At 39.5% G+C, this 27353-nt stretch overlaps 1 protein-coding gene across 1 annotated transcript in view; it reads right to left on the bottom strand.

Annotated features, from left to right (window-relative positions):
- The window catches only part of MBD2 (methyl-CpG binding domain protein 2), a 55301-nt gene extending 29707 nt beyond the window's left edge, over positions 1-25594 (bottom strand). Inside the window, exons 1-2 of the mRNA XM_054032611.1 lie at positions 24657-25594; positions 6922-7081 (exon numbers count right to left, since the gene is read on the bottom strand). Of these exons, the coding sequence (XP_053888586.1) occupies positions 6922-7081; positions 24657-24769 (273 nt within the window). The 5' untranslated portion in view covers positions 24770-25594. The remainder of the gene's footprint in view (positions 1-6921; positions 7082-24656) is intronic.
- Between the last annotated feature and the right edge of the window lie 1759 nt (positions 25595-27353).

Here is a 27353-nt window from a genome sequence, read left to right as displayed (position 1 = left end):
CATGGACCTTTAATGTGGTTGACTATGCAGTCCTTTTTAACATGGTCAAGAACTTTGCTGCAAATTGTACAAAATAACTTCCCTCCATCCATATGGAACATATCTTTGCTGAATTCTTTAACACTATCCTCATGTTTAACCATTTAGACATTGGTAGGAAACGGCTCAAATGCCTGAAGCACAAGGTAGAAAATCTTAAGGAATCGATGATTCCAGAAATGAAAGCTAATTTCAGGGAAAAAAACGCAGCAATATTGCCAATTTCCAGAAAACACTGGCCCTACTAAGAACATCCCAGCCTTTTTCAGGGTGTAAAAGTGAAAGTGTGGCTGGATGCACACACATCTGTGCTGACACCTAATAAAGCCACACAGGATAGGCGCTGGAAAAAATGAAGCTCCGCAGGATTAAACAGCCCCAAATATTTTCCCATAAAGTATGTTCTGTGTTTTAAAAAGTCGAGAGACTTTATATTGTCATCTGTAATTTCTGATAAATAATAATTGTTAAACTTGTGCTTATCAAGAATGTTCTGTTAAAGATTGTATTTATATCATCTGTTCTGGAAGGGAGGAAAAGGGTACCCCATCATGTAAGAAAGAAGCTTTATAATTGGCTCTGAGGTTATAGATCAGATATAAGTGAATAACTGGTTTCAATATAAGCTTCAATGTAAGTATATACATACTTAACCAGATGCGAATTATAGATAATAATTGATTTGGTGAAGTTCTTTTGTTTGGTTATAAATCTCAACTAAAGCCACATTCTTAAACTTCTTAGAATTTGGGGATTATTTTTGTACTCATCTGATAATTTACCTCCAATATTAACTTGTTTGATTTGACAGTTTCATAGTGTTTTATTTTTGTTTAACATTATTAAGGTTAGCTCTGGTGATAGGTTTTCTTGATTAAACTTTAGTTTTAGAGTTTTAATAAAATTTATAAAATAGAAACGGATATTGAGTTACAATTCCTGAGTCATATTTCCTTCAGTAAGGAACATGGATCCAGAACCTTTGAAGGCCTGGGTTGGATACCAGCTGCTCTACCTAAAGGCCTGACCAGCATCCCCTAACAAGTCTATAGCTCTTATTCTACAAAAATTTCTTATTTTTAGTCTGAATGTGTCTCTGAGCTTCTAACTGAATCATGTTATGCCTTTGTTTGCAATTAAACAGCGTCTATTTTGAGAAATCTTCTCCCTATGTAGAAGGGATTTTTACAGACTGTGATCTCCTTGCCTCTATTAGTGCCATGTGTTATAATAATGAATCCTCTAAATATTGCTGCCAATGACATGTCAGACCCATAGAGCTTTACTGGATTCCTTTTGAAAACATTCACGAGTGTGTCATTTATTGCTCACATCCTATTGAGCAATCAGTTTTCAAACTGTAGAACTAGATCTCAAATTGCTTGTTCACTTTCACAAGGCCAGAGCTACAGTAATCTGGCAGGTTTGGATGTCCATGCATTGCATATAAGGACATCCTGTGTTTACAAGAAGGAAGTCGTTACCCTCTTGCCCCCTTCACACACACCCTCCCTCCCCATGCTCTCACTCAGGAATAAAGTGGTCTCCTCTTGGAGGACGATTAAGTCGCAGCAAAATAATTACAGCACCCACACATGGGTTAACATTTTTAATTTAGGTGCACTGACTTCACACCTTTAATTGATATGCCTCAACTTTGCTTAGTGTTTTGGTGCAGACATGCCCTAAGTAGTAGCCCAATGAATGGTAACAAATTAACACATGGTAACCTGCAAATCTCATTTCGAAGATGTTTCCAACAGGGAAGGGCTGGGAATTTTCATGGTGGACTGAGGGCATTAGGTTGCTTTTGCTGAAGTCTGAAATATCGTTGTGCATTTGTTAATACAGTAAAGCAGCTTTGGACAATGAGGGCCACCAAAATGCAACCATGTTCTTACATTATGTACCTCTAATCTGCTAGCAGGCAAAGAAATCAGACGTTTTGAGATTGCCTTGCATCCAATAAGAGTAACTTGTGTTAGGCTAATGAATATAAATGTTTCCATCAAAAACGGGGATTTCTTTATTTTAAAAATACTGTATTGTCACCAATTTTTTCACAAATGACACAGATCTAAAGCTTGCACTGAAGTCAATGGAGTTAAGATAATGGATGAATTTGGCCCCATCATTTCTAAGTGTATTATATTCCACAAGCACTTTCAACATAGACATGAACACCAGTCTTCAACAGCTTTTCTGAGACAATACCAAGTCTTTTGGCATTATCTCCAGAGACTTTTAAACCCAAACAAACTTTGAAATTTCAGAACTTTTACATTATAAACAACCAGGGACACTTAAAAATAAACAAACAAATAAATAAAAGGCATTTTGAGTTGTGTGTTCAAGACATTTTGTGCATGCAAATTGAGTTTGTTTTTTTTTTAAAGTGTTTCCCTCAAATTATTCAGTGAAATGAAATATACTGTGCAAGTACTGTGTAATCTTTCATCTCATTCTAGTTTCAACTTTTATTTTAAAGACATGTTTCTTTAGATATCTTTCTATAGTCACTCAGGAGAGGGATAAACAAAACAAACTGTGATACTCTAGCACACTACTAAGAGGCAAATAACAAGCTATTGTAGTTTGTGTATGTGATAATTTGTATAGAATCCACACATACACTTAAAAGCAGTGAATAGGAAGCTTTTCCTGGGGAATGCAAGAGCTTAAGCAATCAAATCCTGGAGTTGTTAAGATTTCATTTTTTAAAAAGCTTTTAGACCTTATAGTTGCAGAGAAATGCGAAACAAGTATTAACTATGGGGGAACATAAGATTTACCAGACACCTAACTAGCCTGAAAGTCAGCCAGGGTTGGTCTGTGCTTCAAATTTCTGTGGTGCCACGACCCTGGAAAATTCCCAGGCTCTTCCATATCAACCACTTTCTAGGAGGTTTAGTCTGACAGCTAGCAGGAGTCTGTCAAACTGTTCAAGCGGACGAGTGAATCAATGTAAAAGTATTCTGTAACCATGCCCTTACCCTCGTCCTAGCCTGCTTTTTGTGTCCTTATTATTCTCACTTCTAATGCCATATCTGTACTTTCCACTGACTTCAGTGGGCTATCGAGGAAGTCCCTAAGGTCTCCCACTGATTTCAGTGGGCTCTGGGTCAGCCCCCTAAACAGTAAGCAGGGAACTCAGCTTTACTTGTTTTGATGCAGCTCCCTGCATACTTCTGGATGTTCAGAAAATCATAATTAATTATAATTATGCAGTACAGTGTGCGGTTGATTTTCAGAGTGCAAACTGAGAATTTTTAATGAAACCATAAACTAGCATTCATCCATAGTTCATTTCATGGTGTTGGATTATGCTCCAATAGTTGCATCCTAGTGGTGGATGAAGTAGCACCTCTGTATTTCACATAGTCTAAATTCTTAAAGCACTTTGGAATCCTTCATGATAAGGACACAATGTAAAATGTAATGAAATGTCTATAAATGGTCTAATAAACATCACTTCATTTAAGAAACAAAGTAAGTTATGGTATGCAGTTACCAATATACTTGTTAAAGAAAGCTCAATATTCTTAATCAGAATGGGTTTAAAGGTCAAAGACTTCTCTGCCAAGTTCTGATGCTGCTTGATTTTAAAGGATGTTAAGCAGCTCTCCCCAAATAAAGTCCCTTTGCCCTTCTAGGAACTAAGATATTACATCATCTGTCAGGCCTGTCAATGCATCGTTGTGCCACATAAATGCCCCTCCAGATGTATTCTTCTTTATATAATATTTCAATGCTAGCAGAAATGTTTTCCAGAAGGCCGTCCTCTTTTCCTTCTGGAAAAGATACTTCATACTGAGTATGATTTAGAAAGTTCCCACAATATTATTTCCAAGCCTTTCCAACCAGATGATCCTTAGGTCACTCATTACAGAAACGTTTGGTTAGAAAGTAGTCTAATACACTTTTCTTTCAAAATAAAGCCAGCCACCAATTTGAAAGGGTCATGGAAGGCATTTTTACAGCATAACAGTAACGGCAAACAACTGTGCCCCTCTGCCATGTACATTGGCCAAACCGGACAGTCTCTACGCAAAAGAATTAATGGACACAAATCTGACATCAGGAATCAAAATACTCAAAAACCAGTGGGAGAACACTTTAACCTGTCTGGTCATTCAGTGACAGACCTGCGTGTGGCTATATTACAACAGAAAAACTTCAAAAACAGACTCCAACGAGAGACTGCTGAGCTGGAATTGATATGCAAACTAGACACAATCAACTCCGGTTTGAATAAGGACTGGGAATGGCTGAGCCATTACAAACATTGAATCTATCTCCCCTTGTAAGTATGCTCACACTTATCATCAAACTGTCTGTACTGGGCTATCTTGATTATCACTTCAAAAGATTTTTTTTTTTTCTCTTACTTAATTGGCCTCTCAGAGTTGGTAAGACAACTCCCACCTGTTTATGCTCTCTGTATGTGTGTATATATATCTCCTCAATGTATGTTCCATTCTATATGCATCCGAAGAAGTGGGCTGTAGTCCACGAAAGCTTATGCTCTAATAAATTTGTTAGTCTCTAAGGTGCCACAAGTACTCCTGTTCTTCTTTTTGTGTTTATTAGTTCTTATTCAAAACTACTCTGAATCTCCTATTCCATTCTCTCTTCGGGAGCCTCTCAAACCAGCAAAATAGTTTTGAATAGTTAAAATGTCCAAATTAAAGGCATTACAAATTATTTGAAAAGATTACTGTAAGATTGAAGCAAAACTCCTCCTTCCCCTCTATCCCCGACAAAGCCCATCAATCAAAAGGGTTTTATTGTTAATTCTGCAAATTCAGTAAGTGCACTGATATCTAATCAGGATGCCTTGCAGCTTGTGTAGAAGACCAGATGAAAGATTGTAAGTGACCCATAAATGCGAACAGCACAAAAAAGAAAAAGAAACTTATTTGCAATACCTACATGCTGTTTTCAAGTTAAAGATATCATAAACTTAACTAATATGTTCAATTAATGATGGCAGAGGGGAAATTATTTTTTTTAAAACAGAATTTTTCCATTACCATCTGTATATAAGAACATAGAACATAAGAGCGGCCATATTGGGTCAGACCAAAGGTCCATCTAGCCCAATATCCTGTCTTCCAACAGTGGCCAATGCCAGGTGCCCCAGTGGGAATGAACAGAACAGGCAATCATCAAGTGATTCATCCCGTCACACATTTCCAGCTTTTGGCAAACAGAGGCTAGGGACACCATTCCTGTCCATCCTGGCTAATAGCCATTGATGGCTATATATTTCACTGCCTCAATATGGTTGAGAAAGACAGCTTAGCTGCAATTTTATACTTTGTCCTTTGCAAAAAAATGTTAAACAGAGGCAAATGATTTAGAAACCACTCATGGTAAACTGTTTGTACAAGACTAACAAGTAGTACAGTATGTGTGAATAAATGTATGCACAAATATGACCAGGTAAATCTGCTAGAGGTATTGTATAAGAATTCAGTTGCAAGGTTTACTAGAAGATGAACACCACATATCTCTCTGCTCTAACAACTGTGCGTTAGAACTCACAAATAGCAAACTTCAAGATTAAATTTAAAGTCCCTTTTACTGAAATAACTACTGAAGAAATAATCTAGTAGCCCACAAAGTACAGATTTTAAATAGCATAGGATCTTAACAAATGATATTTGCCTAAGAAACTGAACAAACAGTAGGGTAGATTCTGATCTCACTTACACTGCTGTAAACACAGGATAGTTTCTGTGATTTCAAGAATATTACTCGCAATTTGCACTATTGTAAATATCAGAATGTGGCCCAGACTTTTATATATAAAATTCTGCAAAACTCACTGAATTAGTTTCCTGGTACTACTCCTCTATTACTTGCCCTTCCAAAAAAGTGGTGTCTGTGGGGTGGTGTTTTTTTTTTTTTAAATGCATACATTAAATGTGAAAGATCAGCATGAACGGTGTGGTCCATGCCTTCTGTCATCTGCCATTAATTTAATCTTTCGAATCCATGTCCTGGAAACCAGATGCAGCTTATTATGCATTTTCATGCACTGTCCAAACATATAATTGCCAATTTAAATGAAAACATTGCAACTTGTTTTAAAAACCCAACCGACAATTTTTGGAGAGAATCCTTACAATATAAACATCCTTACTGCATCGGTCACTATGGTATCTAGGTGTCAGCAGCCATGGCTTTATTGGTCATTTTCCTAACATGCTGCATCTATTATCTTTGCCTGTCTGTACTTTAGCCCCCCACCCCTCCTTTTTTCTCTCCTAACCACTATCCAGAAAAGGAGTATATTTTCCTATTAATAAAAAAGCCTGATGCGGTCTCGTTTCATAGACCCCCATCTTTAAAAAAATTGCTTCTTTTGGATGCATAATTTAAAAAGACACCAACATTTGTATAAATATTATGTAACTGCCTCAAAAGACAAGCTTCCTGGCACATATGAAAAAATATTAAACATTTTAGCTCAGAACAGGAAGATGAACAAGTGAACAGGATCATCTCTTGACACAAACTAACTTAATAGGTCTAATTTAGAAATGTGCTTTAAGCCTTATCTGTCATCAGATGAACACCACTGAAATTTGTTTTCAATCAGACACAGAGGCCAACTCTTGAATTATTGTTTAAAATTGATGTTCCAGGTTTAGCCTCACCTTAGTTGTTCCTTGTAGTAGCAGAATATTGTCTCTATCAAAAAAAAAAAATCTACACCTCCATGACAACTAAAAAGATAAATATACACAGAAACACACAACCCTGAGCAGCAGGCTGCTTTATGCAGAAAAATTGCTAAATGCTCTAAAGGAAAGGGCAATTTTAGGATCGGAAGTAGCATAGATACACTTAAACACAGTGTATTTACTAACAAACCTTATTTTGATTGAGAGAATCATTCCTTAGTCTCTGTTTGTTCTTCTGTAATTTACTGGGCATCATCTTTCCCGTTCTGAAGTCAAAACTGCTGAGATCAACAGTGTTTCCCAGGTATCTTGCCAACTGAGGCTTGCTTCTGAACTTCTTACCACTTGGACTAAAAAGAAGAAAACACTTTAGTATGTTTTGTTTTACGAAATGATACAGCTTTGACTTCTTAGAACAGGTTTCATACCTTTTTAAATCGATACTTTAAGAAGCTTCCATATCTTTATTCCATGCATCATGTTCATTATGGTGTATTTACGCATGTATTAGGCAATTGAGCCGAGGTATCATCGCTCATCTAAAATCCAGTCCCATCCTTTGCTCAGCGTTCTAACCTATGTTTCAGGCTGATGGACACAAGTATGCACTATCGGCTTGGAAGGTATCTTTAAATGGAAATTCAAACTAAATGATTGCTTCAGCTACTCTAGTTAAGTATAAAATGCCCGCAATGAGAGATTAGATTCTGTCCAACTGCAGGAAGTCACTTGGTCTGTACAAGATGTAGGGCAGTAGACTAGGCTTCAACTGACCATCCATTAAACCCAATCATTAATGCACCAACCATCTCAAATCTCCAATGCCATTAGACTGATACAAATGTATAAAAATAGGATATAATACAGCATGGCGCCATATACATAATTCACTCACTAATGCTGGTATCAGAGGGTGGAGAAAAAACTGAGCAGTAAGCAAGTAAGCAGTAACATAAATGATGTATGATATGAAGCGAATAGTTACAGCTTTGGACCAGCATGTACCATAGCAAATGAAATGATGCTGTTTGTAGCAATATTCTGTCTGAGGCTTTATTTAGAATTGTTCCATTTGCCCCATTTGGCTGATGAATTATCAACTCTACCCTATTCCCACCTGCTCTTTTGAGCACCATCTGCAAACATTTGGTTTACCATCATCCTAAAACAATGTTATTTCTGAATGCTACAGAACTTTCTTTTTCTCCTACCTACAGCCCTTAACCTTCAATAAGGTGCACACAGATGGACTCCTGCACCCATGCAGCTCTCCACCATCTTAAATGGAGCTCCAGTGGGCACAAGATTTTGCCCAAATGCACCTCTTTTCAAGACCACGGGCCAAGCCATTATTCACTGAAAGAAAGTCAACTTAGAAAAAAATTAGTCTGCCTTAATAAGGCTTAGAAGTGTGGCAGAAACAAGGTATTAAGAGACTATAAACAAACTCCTGGTCTATGACACAGTAACTTGTGACTTCCTCACAGCATAGCTGTGAAACATGGATAAAATATTCTTACTAGATCAAAGCAATCATCAAGTGTCATATGTGGTGCCAATATAGCATTCTTATTGAACAATGATACAGTGAAAAACAGGAGCCACCAGGATACTGAAATGCACAAATTAAATTAACTGAGAACATTGTGATATTTTCAGACAGACTGCTTTGCACTGGAAACTAACAAAAACAAAGCACTTCAGAAGTTGCCTAAAGCGGTTTGTTCTTTCAAAATCATTTTTGACAAGATATTCAGCACTGTAGAATATGTATACTGCAAAGGAATAGCTAAATAAGACAAATGGGTATTATCTGAAATAATACAGCCTTATGGAGAGCCAGAATTAACAGAAAGGACGAGTGGAAGCACTGCTCAATAGGGAAAAAAGACATTACAATGTGAAGCCAATCATAAATGTGGGTGCAGGAAAAAATGAGGACATCTTCTAGTTTTGGTAAACTACCAGCAACATAGACAAAAAAATCCAAGCTAACATGTGAACAGAAAACAAAATAACTTCCTACATTTTTAGTTCTAGGGCTGGCTGTCATTGCTCTAAGTTCAATCAGTGGGAAAAAATACTGCATCAAAGATCAGACACAAAAGCAAGTTGCTTATATGGCAACAAACTTTCACGTTAAAGACGTAAACTACTTGACACTTTGACCATGTGAGCAAATTTCTGCGTACAAAGGTTTGCCAAATTTCCTGTTTTCTGACTAAACCAGAGATCGGCAACGTTTCAGAAGTGATGTGCCGAGTCTTCATTTATTCACTCTGATTTAAGGTTAGGCGTGCCAGTAATACATTTTAACATTTTTAGAAGGTCTCTTTCTATAAATCTATAATATATAGCTAAACTATTGTATGTAAAGTAAATAAGGTTTTTAAAATGTTTAAGAAACTTTATTTAAAATTAAATTAAAATGCAGAGCCCCCTGGACTGGTGGCCAGGACCCGGGCAATGTGAGTGCCATTGAAAATCAGCTTGTGTGCCGCCTTCGGCACGTGTGCCATAGGTTGCGTACCCCAGACTAAACGAAGAGAGGTGAATTTGCTGGATAAGTCATTTTGTTGTGAATTGCTCTCCCAGCTTTATTCACGAACATGAAAGTGACACTCAGAAGAGAAAAACTAGCAACAACCCTGCAATCAAAGTCTATATTCTCGGTTCCAAAACCATGCTTTTAATAATTAATAGCTTTATAGATTCTTAGTGCATATGTATAGACATTTTAACCAATGTTATTAAAGTTCGGGATGAACAAATGGATTCAGTGAGTAGCTATCAACCTTACAAAAGAATCCAGATAACCTATATGCACTTTGCAAAAAAATTAGGTGAAACACTTATTTTTTCCATTTTTTCTGTGTCACCTTTATTCTCTTGTACAGATAGCTGGGGATTTTTTGCCAGAACATTTTTTCCAATGGAAAATTCTGAATCTTCAAAACCAGAACATTTTGCGCAAATGTATTAATTTCAATTAAACTTTCATCAGAAATGTTTCTCAATTTCAGGATGGTATTTCTGGTCAAAACCAGAAACGCGCAGCCACTGACCCCAGAAGCCAATAATCTAGTGGTTTGGGCACGCACCTAACCCTAACCCAGGTTCTAAATCAGGCAGAGCAGAGCAGAACGGGGGCTGGACACTACTAGGGAGACAGCAGGCTTGAGAGGCCTAGAGCAAAGTTCTTGTGTTGCCTGTGGAGTTGGGGAGCTGACCCCCAGCAAGTACAGATAATGTTTCCTCATGCTGAGGGCAGGTGGTAGCAAGGTGCCTCACAGCCCTGGCTACCCTGGGAAGCGTCACAGGTATCCCACATCCTAGGTGAGTGCCCTAATCACTGGGCTATATGCTATACTGGAGGGAGGTGTCTCTCTCAACCACCAAGTTTCAAAATCTCAAACATTTTCAAGAAATGGGAGCAGCAACACATGAGCCAGCAAACAGAGCTGGAAACAGGGGAATCTGATTGGGAATTTGGGTGTGAGGATGTGCGTATGAGTGTTTTCTTTTTTCTCCTTGACAGGCGCTTAGGAGGAAAGGCGAGGACAGCTACAGAGGCAGCAGTGGTAGTGACCCAAGGAATGGAAGAGTCAGTGAAGATGACTGGATGTGGAAGCTACAGTGCACATTATCCTGGAGTGGGTATCTGAAATGTGCTTCGTTTGTATGAAGTGCTGCCTGAAGAGCTGATGGAAGAAAAGATCCGAGGTTTGGAGACACAGGTAGAAACCATGGTTGAGTTTCAAAAGGGATTTAAGCAGATGGAGGGAAGGCAAGAAGAGGCTGAAGAGAAAACTCAAGACTCACAGATGCAAGCTGGACTGGAGAACTGGGAGGGTAGACTGCTGGATGAGGTAAGTGGCCAGAGGAAGCATGTGACTTCGAGAACCAGGCAGAGAAAAAGACTGGCTAGTGAAGGAGAAATAGAACTCAAAAACAGGTTTGCGGAGATGGAAAATGAAGAAGGGGCAGAGCAGGCAGTAACAGAAGACGTGAGTTCAAGGAAGAAGAAGAGAAGAGTGGCTAGTCTTACAAGAAGAGGGAAAGAATCAATGGAGACACCCAGAGTTTAGAGCCCCAAGAGGATCAAGGATGACTCTCAGAAGATTGCAAGTGAGAACAAAAGACAAGAGGACTTACAACCAGAAAAAAAAAAAAAAAAAAAAACAGTAGAGGGAAGGCCAGAGAATCATACCCACACCAACACCAGGAAGAGGCAGGTCTGTGAGACTGGGGACTCCCTACTCAGAAAAATGGAGAGGCCCGTCTCCAGAGTTGATCCAGAGAACAGAAGGGCGTACTGTCTGCCAAGAGCTAAGATAAGGGATGTGGACCTGAAGCTAAAGAAGATCCTAATAGGAGCAGGAAAGAATCCACCGATTGTCCTTCATGTGGGAACAAATGATACAGTTAGATTTTTGCTGGAACGCACCACAGGGGACTATTTGAGGCTGAGGAAGACACTTAGAAACTTAAAGCCTCCATTTCTTTATTTCATAAGCAGGATCTAATACTCCATATCCCTACAGAACCTTCAAGTGTTATTCTTTCTACAAACATACCACTAAAAGGAGAGATGAAGATGCGTTCTGAGGATAAGTCCAACACACAAAAGCCAGAAGAGTTAGTCCCCATCCCTCCCAAAATATAAAATCTGACTAGAAATCGTAAGCAACATAACTTGCCAAGCTCACTTCCCTCTTTCTGAATCAGATGAGGCACTTTGCCTCTTCCTTTTACCAACAGGGCTGAGATTTTCAAAAGGAGTCTAAAGAAATGTGAAACTCAATGGGAGTAATGTGCCTGGCTCCCTTAGGCTGGGATTTTCAAATGAGCCTATTATCAAATATTGATCAGTACCTGAAGGGTGTGCAGTGGAGGCATACAAAATCTATTCTCCAGACACCTAATAAAAAGCTCTGGAGTGTGAAGTCCAGTAAAGTGCATAACAAGCTGTTTTGCTGCGCCCATTCGTTGAAAGAAAGGTGTTAAGGGAAACTATCAACCTAACCTAGACCAGTGGTTCTCAAACAGGGGTCCAGGGCCCACAAGCAGGTTTCAGGATGTCCGCCAAAATAAGCCAGAGAGCAGGGCCAGCATTAGACTCACTTAGGACTGGGGCTGAAGCCAAAGCCTGAGCCCCAGTGCCCTGGGCTGAAGCCGAAGCCCGAGCAACTTAGCTTTGTGGGGGCCCCGGAGGCATGGGACCCCAGGCGATTGCCCTGCTTGCTACCCACAATGCCAGCCCTGGCTTTTAATCTACTGGATATGCAGGAAAAAAAGTGGTTGTTGTGGCACAGGCAAACCATGGAGTTTTTACAGCATGTTGGGGGCGGGGGTGAGAAGATGGGGGGGGAGAAGGGCTAAGAAAGAAAAAGTTCGAGAATCCCCTACCCTAGACAACTTTAAGAAGTTAGATTGGTCCCAGATAATACAGCTCTTGTAGCAGCTTCTATGCTTTTACATTCACATTTCAGAGTTTCTGTCTTCTGCTGCTGTCAGAAAGACCTATACACACAGGATAAACCGATTCTGATATTTATCTTTGGTAATTACCAGCCCCATTAACATAGCAACCAAAGGTCCCACACTTTTTAATGTATTATCCCCATTTTACAGATGGAGACTTGAAAGAGATTTTTTTAAAGGTACTTAGGCATTGCAACACCTAACTGACTTAGGAGCCAAGAGCTTGTCTACATGGGGACAAAGCCCCCAGCAGTGTGGACACTCTTACTGCCCACAAAATGTGCCTGTGTGTGCATAAGCTTAATGCACTCTAGAGGTCTATCAAGCTAAACTGCCTGAGCGCATTCCTAGAAGTGAGACAGGGTATAAATTTAGCAACTCCACATTAACTCCCTGTGACATTCTATACTTCGGGGGAGCACCCTGTAACCCCCATATTCCTAATCTATATACAACTGTTATATGCAATATCAAGCATGCCCTTTGGGGTATCAGGGGAAAGGTTATGATCCCCATTTGGCTTTTTCTCCTCCCCCCACCTACACTGCAAGCAACAAGGACACTCACAAGATTGAAGACTGCAACAGAGGAGACTGGCTCAGGTTTCAAGGGTGAAACCTGTGTACTATGAACTGTAACATCAAGTGGGGTGAGTAAACTGCTTGACCTAAATATCGCCTAGTGTCTTACAGGTTTAGGATTTAGATTGTGTGCTTATTTTGTTTATTTGGTAACTATCAAATATTATCACTTAAAATCTACCTTTTTTAATCAATAAATTTGTTTTACTGTTTATCTTTACCAGTGACTTTGGCTGAAGTGCTTAGTAAATCTGCTCAGGTTTACAAAGGCTGGTATAAATCCACTTTCCATTGATGAAGTGGTGAACCAATTAATAAACTTGCATTGCTCAAGAAAGGGTCTTGAGCCATGCAAGATGGTACAGTATATTCCTGAGGTACAAGGCTGAGAGCTGGGGGGATTTGGCTGGTGGCTTTCTCTGTGTGATTCATGGGTGGCTCTGGGAGCATTCATGCAATCTAGTTGGGTATGGGGCTCCATATGTGGTTGTGCTGAGTGATAACAGCACCTAGAGGGATTTGTTGCTTGTTGCTAGCAAAGCATTGTGAGACACAGCCCAAGATGGAGAGTTAAGGGGCACACCAGTCCCAGGCTACACCTCAGGAATCCTGTACACTCCCCATGTGGACACACTAACTGCACACTAAAAATGCCCTCAGGCACTTCCAAAGAGCTAATTTGTGCACAAACACTCTTAGTGTGCAGTAAGGGTGGCCGCACAGGGAGATAGTATGGAGTACCTAGTGCACTTTAAATTCAAACCCTACCTCACTGTGCAGTAACTTCCCCATGTAGACAACCCCTCAGACTCATTTTTAAAAGGCTCCTAAGTACCTGAGTCTCTTTTGAAAATGACACATAGGCTCCTAAAGTCAGCTAGGCATAGCAATGCAGAGCACAGCAATGCCTACATACGTTTAAAAATCTGGGCCTAAGTGATAGGAAGTCAGCAGCAAAGCAGTGAATTGAATCTGTATCTCCCAAGTCCCAGGCTAGCACTCTAACCACTGGACCAGCCTGCCTCTCACTTGCACCTTTTTCATATGAGTGTAAATACACTGACTTCAGTGGAGTTGTTCCCAATTTATAGCAGCATATGGTGAAAAGTACAACAATATAATAAAAGTTTTATAGAGATCCCATGGTTGTTCAGATGGCTCAAAGGCCATTGGAAAGTTCCTTGTTTGAAATATATGCTAGTAATGTGTTGTTGAGAAATTATTTAAAAATTGATTGAAAAGATAGCTTTCCAAGGTTTCCCAATACCACATGCCTTTGCTAATTCATATTATGAAAAGCCTACCATTGTAGCTATAAGTAGTGGAAAGTGAATAATGGCTATCCCACAGTAGTTTGTGACACCAGGAATCTACATTTCAAAAACGTTTACACTTTTTGAAACATAAGTGAGATAATTAGCACATATGTCCCACTCTTCAGAGCAGCAAAGAATGTATGTGGTATTGGGCATATGTAAACAGTCTCACAGTTAATGGAACATTGAATTATCAGAAGATTCCTTAGAACTTTTAGATATGCTCAGGACATAAAGAACTCCTCTCAGAGTTGGTAAGACAACTCCCACCTGTTTATGCTCTCTGTATGTGTGTATATATATCTCCTCAATATATGTTCCATTCTATATGCATCCGAAGAAGTGGGCTGTAGTCCACAAAAGCTTATGCTCTAATAAATTTGTTAGTCTCTAAGGTGCTATAAGTACTCCTGTTCTTCTTTTTGCGGATACAGACTAACACGGCTGCTACTCTGAAATCAGGACATAAAGACTCAAAATGAGACATACTAGGTTCACAATTGTTAAATAGATCTCCATATGTGGGAAAGTTAAATATAGCTTCCTAAAATAGTTAAAGAGAACTTACACAGCTAGGAAGAGAACTAATACAATTTGCCTTTATGCAGACATCATAAACATTCTATGATTTTACAGTGACTTCATTCATGCAACCAGAAGTCATAATGCATGACTTATATTAGGATACTGGGGCAGGGAGGAAGCATTAGTATTTTATTAAATTAAAGTGTGTCCCAAAAACAGAGAATTTGGATTTCCAAGATTAAATTAAATTATACAGAAACATGATGCCCAGTGTATGCAAAATACCAAATTCAAGTTTATACAAGAGACAGAAAAAACATCAAATAAACTATTCAACTAATGTGCACCAACAAACAAACAAGAGTTCTCCAATATTCAGAAGCGTACTTTTACTAAAAAAGCAAATTAAGGAAACAATGTTTATATCTTAAGAAGAAAAAAGGCATAACTGAAGTCAGTGTTCAATAAAGTTTTTCTATACCGAATAAACATTGCATTTGCTGCATTACTATTTAAATAAAAACTTCATTATCTCAGGTTTGATATATACACTAACACTTGAAGTGTTCTAAATTTACCCATAATTTTAGACACAGTATATTCAACACAACACACAGTATATCAACATGACCAATTAAAATGCACAAAATAAAGAATTTTGACCTGGAATAACATCTAAAATAACATTTTCACTAATATTACGAAGTCTAGAATTGACTTACACTAGACTGAAAGGTGAAGATATTTTTCCCTACAAACTGAATGGCTGGATGTTAATATACACTACTTCAAAATGAAGTTTTAAACACCTCGAATCAACTGGGAGGGTTACAGTTACTATAAAACAATACAGGCCTCTAAAATGCAAATTATGTAAATACAGATATGTCTTTCAGAGCTATTTTCTCATCTCCTCCCCAATAATCTAATGACCTGCCAAGCAATAGTACAATTTAAAATTTCACAGTGACGTGAAATTCAGTAATATACAGGGTGGTTAGTCTATTTGACCCCCAAGACTCAAGATGTACATTACAAAATTATTAAGGTTGCCCAACAACTTCCCATTTTAAGACCCTGTTTTCAGTTGCTTATAACTATGCCAACTATTAAACCATTTGGGCTGAAATTTTTGACATTGGGTGTCTGCCAGAATTTATGGGCAAAACAAAATATTATTCACTAGCTTTGTTCTCAGAAATGGCTGAACTATTTTGGCTGAAATCTTCTAAAAAAATTCAGCTTGAGGCAATCTTATTTGAACAGTTCTAGCATCCCCATCCTCTGCTGCAGGGACTTGTAATCTGGTCTTTGTGCCAGTGCTGTCCCTATGAAAATCCGTCCAACTTTCACCAGGTTATAAGCCTTTGATAAAAAATTGCAGTTCACATTCAGTAGAGACTTTTTAAGAGTTTAATAGCTACAGACTCCAAAGATTTCATGTGCATTGGTCATGCTCAAAGCTCTAACAGTTCCTTGCGCATCTGCCATCCCCACAGGGCAACTGACCATTCTCCATCGCCTCACAGCTACTACTGTCAGGACTGCACATGTGCCGTTCACACTTTCTGAATATTTATTGAACCATTAGAATCTGCCTAAGTAGTATATAGTCCTGCTGCACAGCCCAATTTGGATCAAGAGCAACCTGATGTCTAATTGTTCAGTCTCGTGAAAGATGAAGCCTCCTTGGTGACATTTATCCCTCAATGGACAGACAACAAAAGGAAGACTGGATGTTAAAGCTCAATAATGTGACAGAAAACCCAGAGGCCACTTGAACCTAATATTATGCATCTCTACAGGGGTAGCAGAACTGCTGCTAGAAACTTTTGGTCAGGTAACATGGGTAAGTAAATTCTAATGCCTGCTGCTGCTGCTCCTAAATTAAGAAAGATTGACCAATCCACCAGAATCAAAATATAATTTCTTAAATAAAGCTTTAAAGAAAATCCCAGTAACAATTATCTATTGTTTGCTTAGCATTAACAATGTGTATCACTGTACATTATATAACTTTTTTCAAAACAGAAAGGTCTTTAAGAAAACAGAAAATACTAGAAATCCAGATGTTAAGATACAGGTTTGTTGTTGTTTTTTTTTAAAATAAGATGTGAGTTTATGGGATTCAAAAGAGAAGAAGAGAGTTTTAGAACAGATATGAAGAATGAGATGGTAGTGGTGGCTTGATAAAATGGAAAAAGGAAGTCATTCAGTGAATTGGGAACAGTGTGGAAAAGAGATAGACAGGAGCAGAGGAAAGAAGTTCACAGGTGATGGAAGCTGGCACTTTTAGCCAAACAGATGGGGTAGGAGACAAATTACATATATTTAGCCCCCAATGCTACAATTTGTTCCATGCAGGTGGATCTCTGCACCTCTGTGGAGCCCCAGTGACTCGAATAGGGTTCCCTGAGAATATAGGGGTCAGTACCATTTGCAGGACTGGGGACTTAGCTAATAGTAAACAAACTAAGAGTAATTACACAAGTAAGTCTATTAAAGAGATATGCAAAGCTGTTGAACTATCTATTGTTTGGAAGAGCACAGAATCATGCTAATCCAAATGTTGTTGGAACACCTAAATATTTGCTTTAGTATCAAACCACAAAACAAACATCCAGAAGTAGTGTCAAAGCAATGTCTATCTACCTATGTACCAAAATAGTGTCAAAGCAATGGTACCTATACTTGTCCATCTTTTGTAGTTGCACTTAGGGCTTGTCTACACTGGCACTTTACAGCACTGCAACTTTCTTGCTCAGGGGTGCGAAAAACACACACCCTTGAGCGCTGCAAATTTCAGTGCTGTAAAGCACCAGTGTAGCCATGCCCCCAGCGCTGGTAGCTATGCCCCTCATGGAAGTGAGTTTTTTAGAGCACCAGCGCTATGCTGCGACTACACAAACCACGTTCACTTTGATGTTGCCAGTGAAGACGTGCCCTTAAAAAGCCTATTGGAATCTATTAAAGAGATTGTTAATCTCAAAGTGCTACTTTCAAAACAATAGCAGGGCCACTATAAAGCCACTACTTGATCTTGATTTGTTTACATTTTCTTTCAAGAAACAAAAGCTACTTTTCAATTTTAGTGGACAACAAACTGTTCAGTTTTTAAAGTAACTTCTTAATATGTAGAAATATGTAAGGTCCTTTCTACACTAGGATGGTTTTGCTGTCTAAATATTTTGGCAAAATCCTCCTAGTGCGGATTCAGTGCCTCAAACCACTATAAAGTTTACCATATAAGCACAGTTATACAGATAAAACTGCATCCATATTAGGGTTCATATAGCTATATTTGGTTTAAAAATAAAAACAAAGTCATATCCCAAATCGACACAGCAAAATATATAGTGTAGATGAGTGCAGAGTTATTTTTATTGCTGTGTTTGGATTTCAGATGAGGCACATAAGCAAAATATACGTACATGCATGCACGCGTACACACACACTCTGGGGAGCCACATGTCCAACAACAATGAAATTCCCCCATAATTTCACTTTCAACAAGCTTTTATTTAAAAAAGAAAGAAAGATCTCCTACCACAAATTTGTAGAATCAAAGGAAGTCTATGATTATCTGTTACAAAACTATTCAAGAAAAGACCTGTTTCTTTTTAGGTACTGATGTAATTATCCACCCCATCCACCATGATATAAACTTACAATCTAGTTTATGGTATTGGCAGTATAACCATACTGAATTCATGTATTCTTTTAACTGTCAAATGCCATTTGCGCTTTTTAGCACTGTAGAGTGAATAAACATGTCTAATGAAGGAGAGGCAGTTACTTTGTTTCAATAGAGCAGGACAATCTTTTGCTTTATTTCAAATATTTCTTATTTTTAATCAAATCTCAAACATTTAATAACTAATATATTTATCCATGGATATGTGCATATTAAAACATATACATATTACAGATAGCAACCTGAAATATGGAATTAAAAATTTAAAGTGTGGGTTTACTCTGAAAATGGCATCTCAGGTTTCCAAAATTTCTCTCTGATGCCATGTTTCTTGTCATAATGATTTCTGTATCAAAGAGGTTCAGTTTACCAACAGATTTTTTTTTCCTCCCTGAACATCAGCCTATAACCTTAATTTCATCTACAAAAGAGTTGCATTTTTTATTCCAATGTATCATCACAATTAAAGTCTCTGTAGGCCAAACTAGGCCCTCAGTGACACCTGTGCACGGCCATTATCATCAAATTATGCCATGAGCGATACCTGTGCAAACCCATTTCTTTCAATGGTTTGCACAAACATAACTCATTGAAAATGAAAGTAGACAATTCTGCTGATGATACACGAGAGACTAGAATGCAGCTCACATTTCCACAGTTGTTCTGGCTCTGTTTTGCTAAAAGGAGGAAAAAACAGTACAAAACTTATTTTTGTCATTAAAATAAGATCTGGCTTTGAATGCATAAAGGGAACAGATCTATCGAATAAAAGTCACTTTTCAGTATCTAATTAAACATTAATCTTACTTGGCTACAGCCAAATCCTGAAAGTTTGTTAATCTTTTATACAATAGTTAATTTAGATTTAAAAGATCAGATTAAATACAACTGTAAAAGGCATGATAAAAATCACTTCATACCCAATTGCCATCATTAGCAATGTATTCATTCATTCCTTTAAGAAGAGGTGACAATCAGAGTCCAGATACCAAAGGGGAGAACAGAGGGTCTGAACACCAAAGAATAAGCAGTTGAATCAACTGCTGTATACAATATTACTATACCCTAAAATAAATGTATTGAGTAGGTATATAAAAACTGGTGACATGCTGCTCAAAAATATCACTGTGTGATGTACATAGAGCTAATGTGTGAAGAGTTATGAATGTGTGCTGGATATATGTTCCTAAAATATGTTTTGGGGGCAGACTTGATAAACAAGCCTTCCTTAGACAAAAGAATGTGGATTTACCTGTCTGAGTCCAGCTTTGCAAACTGGAGACAAGGGAAGTACATTTGCATCTAAGTTAACAAAGTATTCAAGCCAATCAAGAAAGCGAATTGACCAGACAGATGAAAAAGGGGTTTGGCGCCCGCACCCCAAAAAACAAGCACCAGGGGAGAGGAACTTTGTCAGGGTTTATTTTTCAAAGAATACATTTCAAAGGTTTTCTGAATTACAAGAGGGAGAAAAGGGAACTCCTTAGTTATCTATCACTTAGGGAACAAAAGGGGACAGCACCCTCTGATTCTGTGAAAATAGGATCCTCTGACCTGGAGTGCTAGAGTTGCTGGTAACCTGATGTAAATGAGAAAACTGCTTACACAAAAATGGTAACTTAATTTTAGTAAGTTTTAGTCACTAGAAAGCGTGTTTTGTTTTGTTGGAATCATACCTGTCTCTTTTTCTCTTGCTTAGCATCACTTAAATCTCTGTCCTGTATTAATAAAGTTATTTTTAGTTTTACTATTAGCCATGTCACTGATACTATATTGACGTATAGAGTAAGTTCTCAGCTAACCTAGCAGGCGGGTGTGTACACTGTCTCTTTAAGAGGGACGGGACACTACAGAGAGATGTCTCTGGGGAACTCAGGCACTGGGGTTGACCGATGGTTACCAGCAAGACAAAGTTAAGATTGGCAGAGTCTTGAGGATTTTGCTGGTGAAGCAGTCAAGACTGGTGTGGAATGGAGCTGATGCAGTCTAATTTCCAGCAAAGCTCACTCTCTCTAAGGCAGAGGGGTAACACAGTAGCTAGTTCTGAGCTGCCCTGAGGAAAGCATCACTGAAGAACCCTAGAGTCATAGGCTGTTTAAATGTATATGGACCATGCCGATTTACCTTACTGGATTTTCTTTCACTTTAAATATGGTATTACTGACATTTGCCTCACAGCTGAAACTGAATGGAATTAGACAAAGTTACATTTCCTAGACAAACGCTGCACAATGTGCTAAACACTACTACAAACTTTTTATATATTTTGCGTGAGTAGTCCTCTTGACTTCCAAAGGAATACAGTTAAGAATGTGTGTAATGTAAGTGCGAGTGGTATACATCCCACTGTAACCATCTGCAAGATCAGAGCCGAGAATATGGAATCTACTGTGCATGACCTGTATTCTCATTACTATTTCCCTTTAGTTTTCAAATCAATGTCTTATAAATCCACAGATTAAAACAAAAACAACATTGTATTCATATACAAAGCGGCACTAAGTGAAGGCAGGCTACTTATTTTTCTTATTAAAAATAATAATAATAATAATAATAATCCTGTTTCCCCCCCATATTTTTAATATAATTATACTTTAGCACTTCATTAGTGCCATCCATCTGATTATTATAAAGCACTTTACAAATATTAGCTATCCAAACATCCCTATATGACTGGTACTATTAGAGATGGGGAAACTGAGGTACAGAGACGTTAAATCATTTATTGAAGGTCATATAGCAAGTGATTGAATACAAACTATTCCTCCTGACATAAATAATTGCTCAATTTTTAATGCCCTGACATGTATAATGAAATCACCAAATTGCAAGCCACGAGTTGCCTGGCAAATTTTTTATTTCAATTTTGTGGTGGTTTGGCAGAAGATCTGCATAAGTGCTGACGATGCTGGAACGAGTCCTAAAATTTGAACCATTTACTCTTAATTCTTTCCCAGATAAAAAAGGCAGACTTTTTAGGTTAAAAACCAGATTATAATCCTCTTCATCTTTAATATATATATTTTAAAACCCAGAGTTTCTTATTATGGCTTCCAGCATAAGCAAAAAACTTTTTGTTATTGAGATATGGACCACAGTGCACAACTAATGAAAATTAAAACTACATTTTCATCTGGTACAGTATTTCTTAAGCAGTATTTCCACCCCACCCATATTTTAAATAAGTAGTTGGATTATAGAAGTTATAAATTAAGCCAGTAGGACTAACTGGCATCAATCTACAAGAAGGGCAGACACTGTCCCACACAAAAGTGCTCGAGGGGTCTACACTGTATTGTCAGCTTGTTCACATGACCAACAAATTACCAAACCATGTTGTGTGAATTTGATATTAAAAGTCTGTAATGCAATACTGAACCAAAGTGGATTTCAAGATGTATATCATATTGATTACAACATATTGCGATCCTGTAAGAGTTCTGCTTAGCCACCATCATTTACTTAGTTGGTTATGCTACTGAAATTGCTTTAAAACTTTTTCCTGTTTTTTCTTGCCTTTAGAAAAAACAAACAAGCCCCCAGTTCTGCAGTGAGCTCACCACAGAGCCACAATGAGGTCACACATAGCTCACTGCAGAATCAGGGTGAAAAACTGGTAGTATGGGCCCAGATGAACATAGGTATTTAGGCTCCTAACTTCCACTGAAAGCAGTGGATACCTTTGCAGAGCTTGGCCATAATGCTTATTTCAATTAAACTGTTTTGTCCTCCCCCTATTTTAACCAGGGACCTAAAATACAGAAAATCGAGCATATTAAGATCCCCAGAATTCTGGCAAGATAGAAACAGTTACATAGGAGTAAACTGTTCAAGTAGTGTTTTTCCAAATGGTTGTTTGAGGATATATCTGTAATCACTTAGCTGTTCTGAATCAAATGCTCCTATTAAAATAATACTGTCCAGAATAAATGTTCATCTTAAGCAAAATCTGGCATTTAAATCTGCAAACAGTGACTTTACATGTAAAGTGCATCTCCAGGCCCACAATCAACAAGGACTGACTTAGAAAATAAGAATCACATTGAGGGCCTCAAGTTTAAGCTTTCAGATTGGCTTCACAATAAGGTGGTACTACAGCAAGGAAAAGCTGATCATGATCCAATCATCTGCCACCATATTAGCGTACGGTTAGTAGCTCAAATCAGACAAAGACAGTAACACAAGAACAATGGCAAATGAAACTCCTTTATAAAGAGGTTTCCAATAAGATTTATTTAAAATGCTAATGGAAATCAATGCTCCCCCTTCCACATGTATAGATGCTTCTTTTGTTTAGTGGCAACACATGATGGGTCAAATGATCCTATGTGCAATGTTAATAAAAACTGGCTTCTAAATAAATTGACAAATAAACTGCCCCCAGTAGGACAGTGAAAAGGCTAAGCCCTTAGCCGGGCTAAGAGAAGAGAGTCAGCCCTGCCCCAAAACACTACTTTAAAGTTAGGGAGAGGCCTTCAGGTTTGACTCATTAGAGACAGCCATAAATAGAAGCGCTCTGGGTAAGAGGTTGGCCATAACAGAAGGGAGTTTCCTTTAACATAGAGCAGTGTGGACTTGTGACTGACTGTATGTTCTACACGCCAATGCACCAAGACTTATAGTTTGTTTCCTTTCTCTTTTGAGAAAAGAACTAAGTTGTTTTTCAGTGCCTCTAATGAGACACCTACAAAGAATTAGAGTAAAATGAAAGAGTAGGGTTTTTGCATTATTGTCGCAATTGTAACAGTAGTATCAAATATAGTTACAGAAACTGCCCATCTAACACCCATGTTTTCACATACTCAACTTACAACAGTGTTTCAATTTGCTTGTCTAAAAGTGAACTCTTCAAGGAGTTCAGCAACTTTAGAATCGAGAGTAAAAACAAGTAAACTGATCAACATTTTGCTAGAACGAAAAAAACTCACTTGTGAACAGTATTTAATCTAAGTTTAAAAATACTGGTTTTAAAATAAGAGATCCAAGTTTATGACATGTTTCTCTTGGCACAGCTGTGAGCATTCCATTTAATTTCATTTTCCCAAAAGGAAAAAATCAAGACAATTCAGCTTGCACCATTTACAAGCAACACCTATTGCTCAGGGGCTCATTTAGCTTCAAAGATGTTATAAGTGTTTTAGAACCTGATTCTGCAATAAGCTGTTGGGGACAAACCATGACTGACTTTAATGGGATGTTGCATGAGCACACGGGCTCTTCCATATGGAAGTCAATGGGGGTGCTGCAACTAGTCCATCCGCAAGGAGTGCACTGCAGGACTGCAACCGTAAACTGCAGCTGATAGCTGCATTTGCAGTACAAGCTCTCCAAGCCCTTGCTTCAGAATTCAAATTTACAATACTCCTGCTTCAGAAACAAAGGTTGATGATTTCTCTAGTTAAATATCTGCACTGTTAACAGCCTGTGCATGCCCACCACACCTGTAATATAAAGTCTGAATTTGCAAATGCAGGTACACAGAATTCAGATAAGAATATATACATAAGAGGGTGGAGTGTAAAATGATATGTCCCAAGTTGGCACTAATTCAGGCCTGATCAATCCAAGCTCTTCATATGACCAACAGGAAGAAGTTGTAGTTGAGGGGAAGACAGGTGCTGTGACTTAAGCAAGCAGTGCTTTCTGCAGGCCAAAACAGGCAGGAGAACAACCTGTCAACTTTCCCCAAACTAATTATCTGCAGATCAAAGACATGGCTGCCTGAACGTGACTTCTTGAATATATGTTTTTTAACAAGTCACGGGCTTTCAGTTCTTCCCAATGACGTGTGAGAATGTGAAAGTGTCCTGTTCCCGTGGATGTGTACATGTCGGGGGGGGAGAGGGAATGGGGACAGTATGTCGGAGGGAGGGCAAGTGCAAGTCTGAGTGGTGGTGTTCTGGCCCTGTTTGGCGGGTGGGGAGGGAAGGGGGCCGCATAGGGGGTCCAGGACCCGGAAGTGGCAGAGGGGGTCTGTCTGACAGACCCTGGCCCCAGTGGGAGCACTGCCTGGTAGGATTAGTGCTGAAGCCAATACTGGGAGTTGCATCTCCTCCGTGGGGGGATGTGGCTGGGGGCACGACGCCCGAGTCAGCTGCATGGCGCGGAGAGCCCGTGGGAGTGGAGAGGGGGGAGGAGGAGCGTGCCGCCCCGGTGGCGGGGAGGGCCTGTCCGGGGAAGGAGGAAGGATGTGCCGGGAGGGGTGCCCCGGTGGCGGGGCCGGCAGCGAGGGGGGGAGCCCGGTCCCGGGAGGGGTGGGGGGAAGAAGAGGGGGCCTGTCCCGGCAGGCCCGTCGGGAGGGGCGGCGGGTGTCGCCGGGCGGTACCTGAAGTAGTAGACATCGCTCTTGCCGGCGCTGAGGCCCGACTTGCGGATCACCTCCTCCTTCTTCCAGCCGGGGGGCAGCGCAGGGCAGTCCATCCTTCCCCGTCTCTCCATGCACCGGACCCGGGGCCCGACGCGGCAGCGGGACAGGGCCTCGCCGCAGCGGCGCTATGGTGCCCGGACACGGCCGGGGCCGCGACCCCCTAGCGATGGCGACCGCCGCGCTCTCCTCGGAGTCTGGAGCCCGAGCTGCGCGCGCAGCTGCCTACTCGCCGGGCAGCCGCTTCCGTAACTGAGCCTTGGAACCCGGTGTCATCGGCTCCCGAACGGGGTCATAGAGCGCGTTCTAGGGGGGCCAGAGCGGCCAAGCCGTAGACCACGGAGTCGGCTGCAGAAAGGCCAGAGCAACCATTGAGAGGCCCTGCGCGGCTGCCAACGGCAAATGGACCATAGAGAGGAGCCAGGCAAGCGAGTGTCTCAGGAGTTGGAGGCAGTGCTGGAACTCGGGGTGCCGCTGCACCCCCGGCTGGAAGTAGTCCTAGCAGACACTAAATACAGGACATGGTTTCCATCATCCGCACACGCACTGTAGAAATTGCTCCCGCACCCCTGGCTGTAGCAAGCTGAACGAGTGATTGTAAAACTCTTCCTAGAGTAGCCAGAGTGCCCGGTGCTTGAAGGACCGTAGAATGCTGTAGCATTACCAAGTCCACCCAGATCAAAGAATGCATCCGGGAGCAGCCATAATTGCTCAGTTCATAGCCAGGACTCTAACAGGGCCATCAGTTGGTGGGGAGGAGGGAGAGGATGCTGAACAATTTGCAGCCATAGACATTACATTCAGTAGTAATATATTGGGATTATATTTTCCTCATGGTCATCTTAAAATCTATTATTTTGCATCCTCTGAAATATAAAGTGTCGCAATAGAAGATGGGGTGTTGGCTGGCGGTTTATAACACTCAAAAATCCACTTTTTTTGTGAATTTTGCTAAATGAAAAAAGGATTAAAAAGTAAAGTTATGAATGAACATAAATAGCTTATTGTACATGTTGGAACACAATTTTCCTTACAGCTTTCAGTTCACATGCAGCATGGATAACCAAACCGCTACACGGTCAGGGATGTATACTGGTGATGTACTGCCAGAAAAATGTGTCCCTGGTGGATCCTGTGTAACCCACAGTGCATATACTTACAGAGAGAAAGGGAGAAGCTGTTCATTAATTTAGTCTACTGATTTCTTCTTCCCTCCTCCACTCCTGATTTAAACACACATACTTTATCATTTAATCATAACAGAGGAAGGAGGCAACATCATTAGGAAAACAAACATATTAGCTTTGTATACTAGGAACTTTTATACTACCTATTTGAAAACTATATTGTCTGTGTTAACAGTACACCAGAGTTCTGCTTGGTTACAGCATTGTTGGAAATGGACTGGGGTGGCAGTGGAGTATCCTGCCTTAGGATTTTTTTTTTTTTGAAAGTTTCTTGCTTTTTTTGTATGCCCTGATTCATTTGAAAGTAGACATATTTTCTCTGCTTATTTGTATATATCACAGTTATAAATTGTCTGTAGAAGGGATGATTTAACAGAACCCAAGAAGTGAAGTCTATCACAGTTCAGTAGAATTTTATCATGGGTTTCTTAGGAACCACCAAAAGTTCACTACAAATAATCACTGAATATATCCCACATATTCAGGACTCCGTGGAGTTTTTTAAAGGCCTTCTATGCAGATCTAATTAACCTGAGAAGTGCTTAAAGCTCTATGGTGATGGAGGCGATAGAAAACCCCAAAATAGACATAGAGCTAAAAGTATTTAGACACAAGGGGAACTCAAATGTGAAATTGCAGAAATACTAACTGTGGTATGTAACCTATAATTTAATTCCGCTTCTGTGCCAGATGATGGGAGGTTAGCTAATGTGATGCCAATTTTTTTAAAAGGCTCCAGAGGTGATCCCAGAAATTACAGGCCAGCAAGCCTAACTTCAGTACCAGGCAAATAGGTTGAAACTATAGTAAAGAACAAAATTATCAGACAAAGTTGAACATGATTTGTTGGGAAAGAGTCAGCATGGTTTTTGTAAAGGGAGATCAGTTCTTTGAGGGGATCAACAAGCATGTGGACAAGGGGGATCCAGTGAATATAGTGTACTTAGATTTTTTTCAGAAAGCCTTTGACTAGGCCCTCACCAAAGGCTCTTAAGCAAAATAAGCTGTCATCGGATAAGAGGGAAGGTCTTCTCATGGATCAGTAACTGGTTAAAAGATAGGAAACAAAGGGTAGGAATAAATGGTAAGTTTTCAAAAAGGAGAAAGGTAAATAGTGGTGTCCCCCATGGGATCTGTACTGGGACCAGTACTGTTCAACATATTAACAAATTATCTGGAAAAGGGGGTAAATAGTGAAGTGGAAAAATTTGCAGATGATATAAAACTATTTAAGATAGTTAAGTCCAAAGTAGACTGAGAAGAGTTACAAAGGGATCTAGGAAAACTGATGACTGGGCAATAAAATGGCAGTTGAAATTCAATGTTGATAAATGCAAAGTATTGCACATTGGAAAACCTAATCCCAACTCTACATATAAAATGATGGGGTCTAAACTAGCTGTTACCACTGAAGAAAGAGATCTTGGAGTGATTGTGGATAGTTCTCTGAAAACATCAACTCAATGTGCAG

This window comes from Malaclemys terrapin, chromosome 6, assembly GCF_027887155.1.
Source record: "Malaclemys terrapin pileata isolate rMalTer1 chromosome 6, rMalTer1.hap1, whole genome shotgun sequence".
NCBI classification, from domain to species: domain Eukaryota; kingdom Metazoa; phylum Chordata; order Testudines; family Emydidae; genus Malaclemys; species Malaclemys terrapin.
This window is presented reverse-complemented; position numbering and strand designations above follow the sequence as displayed.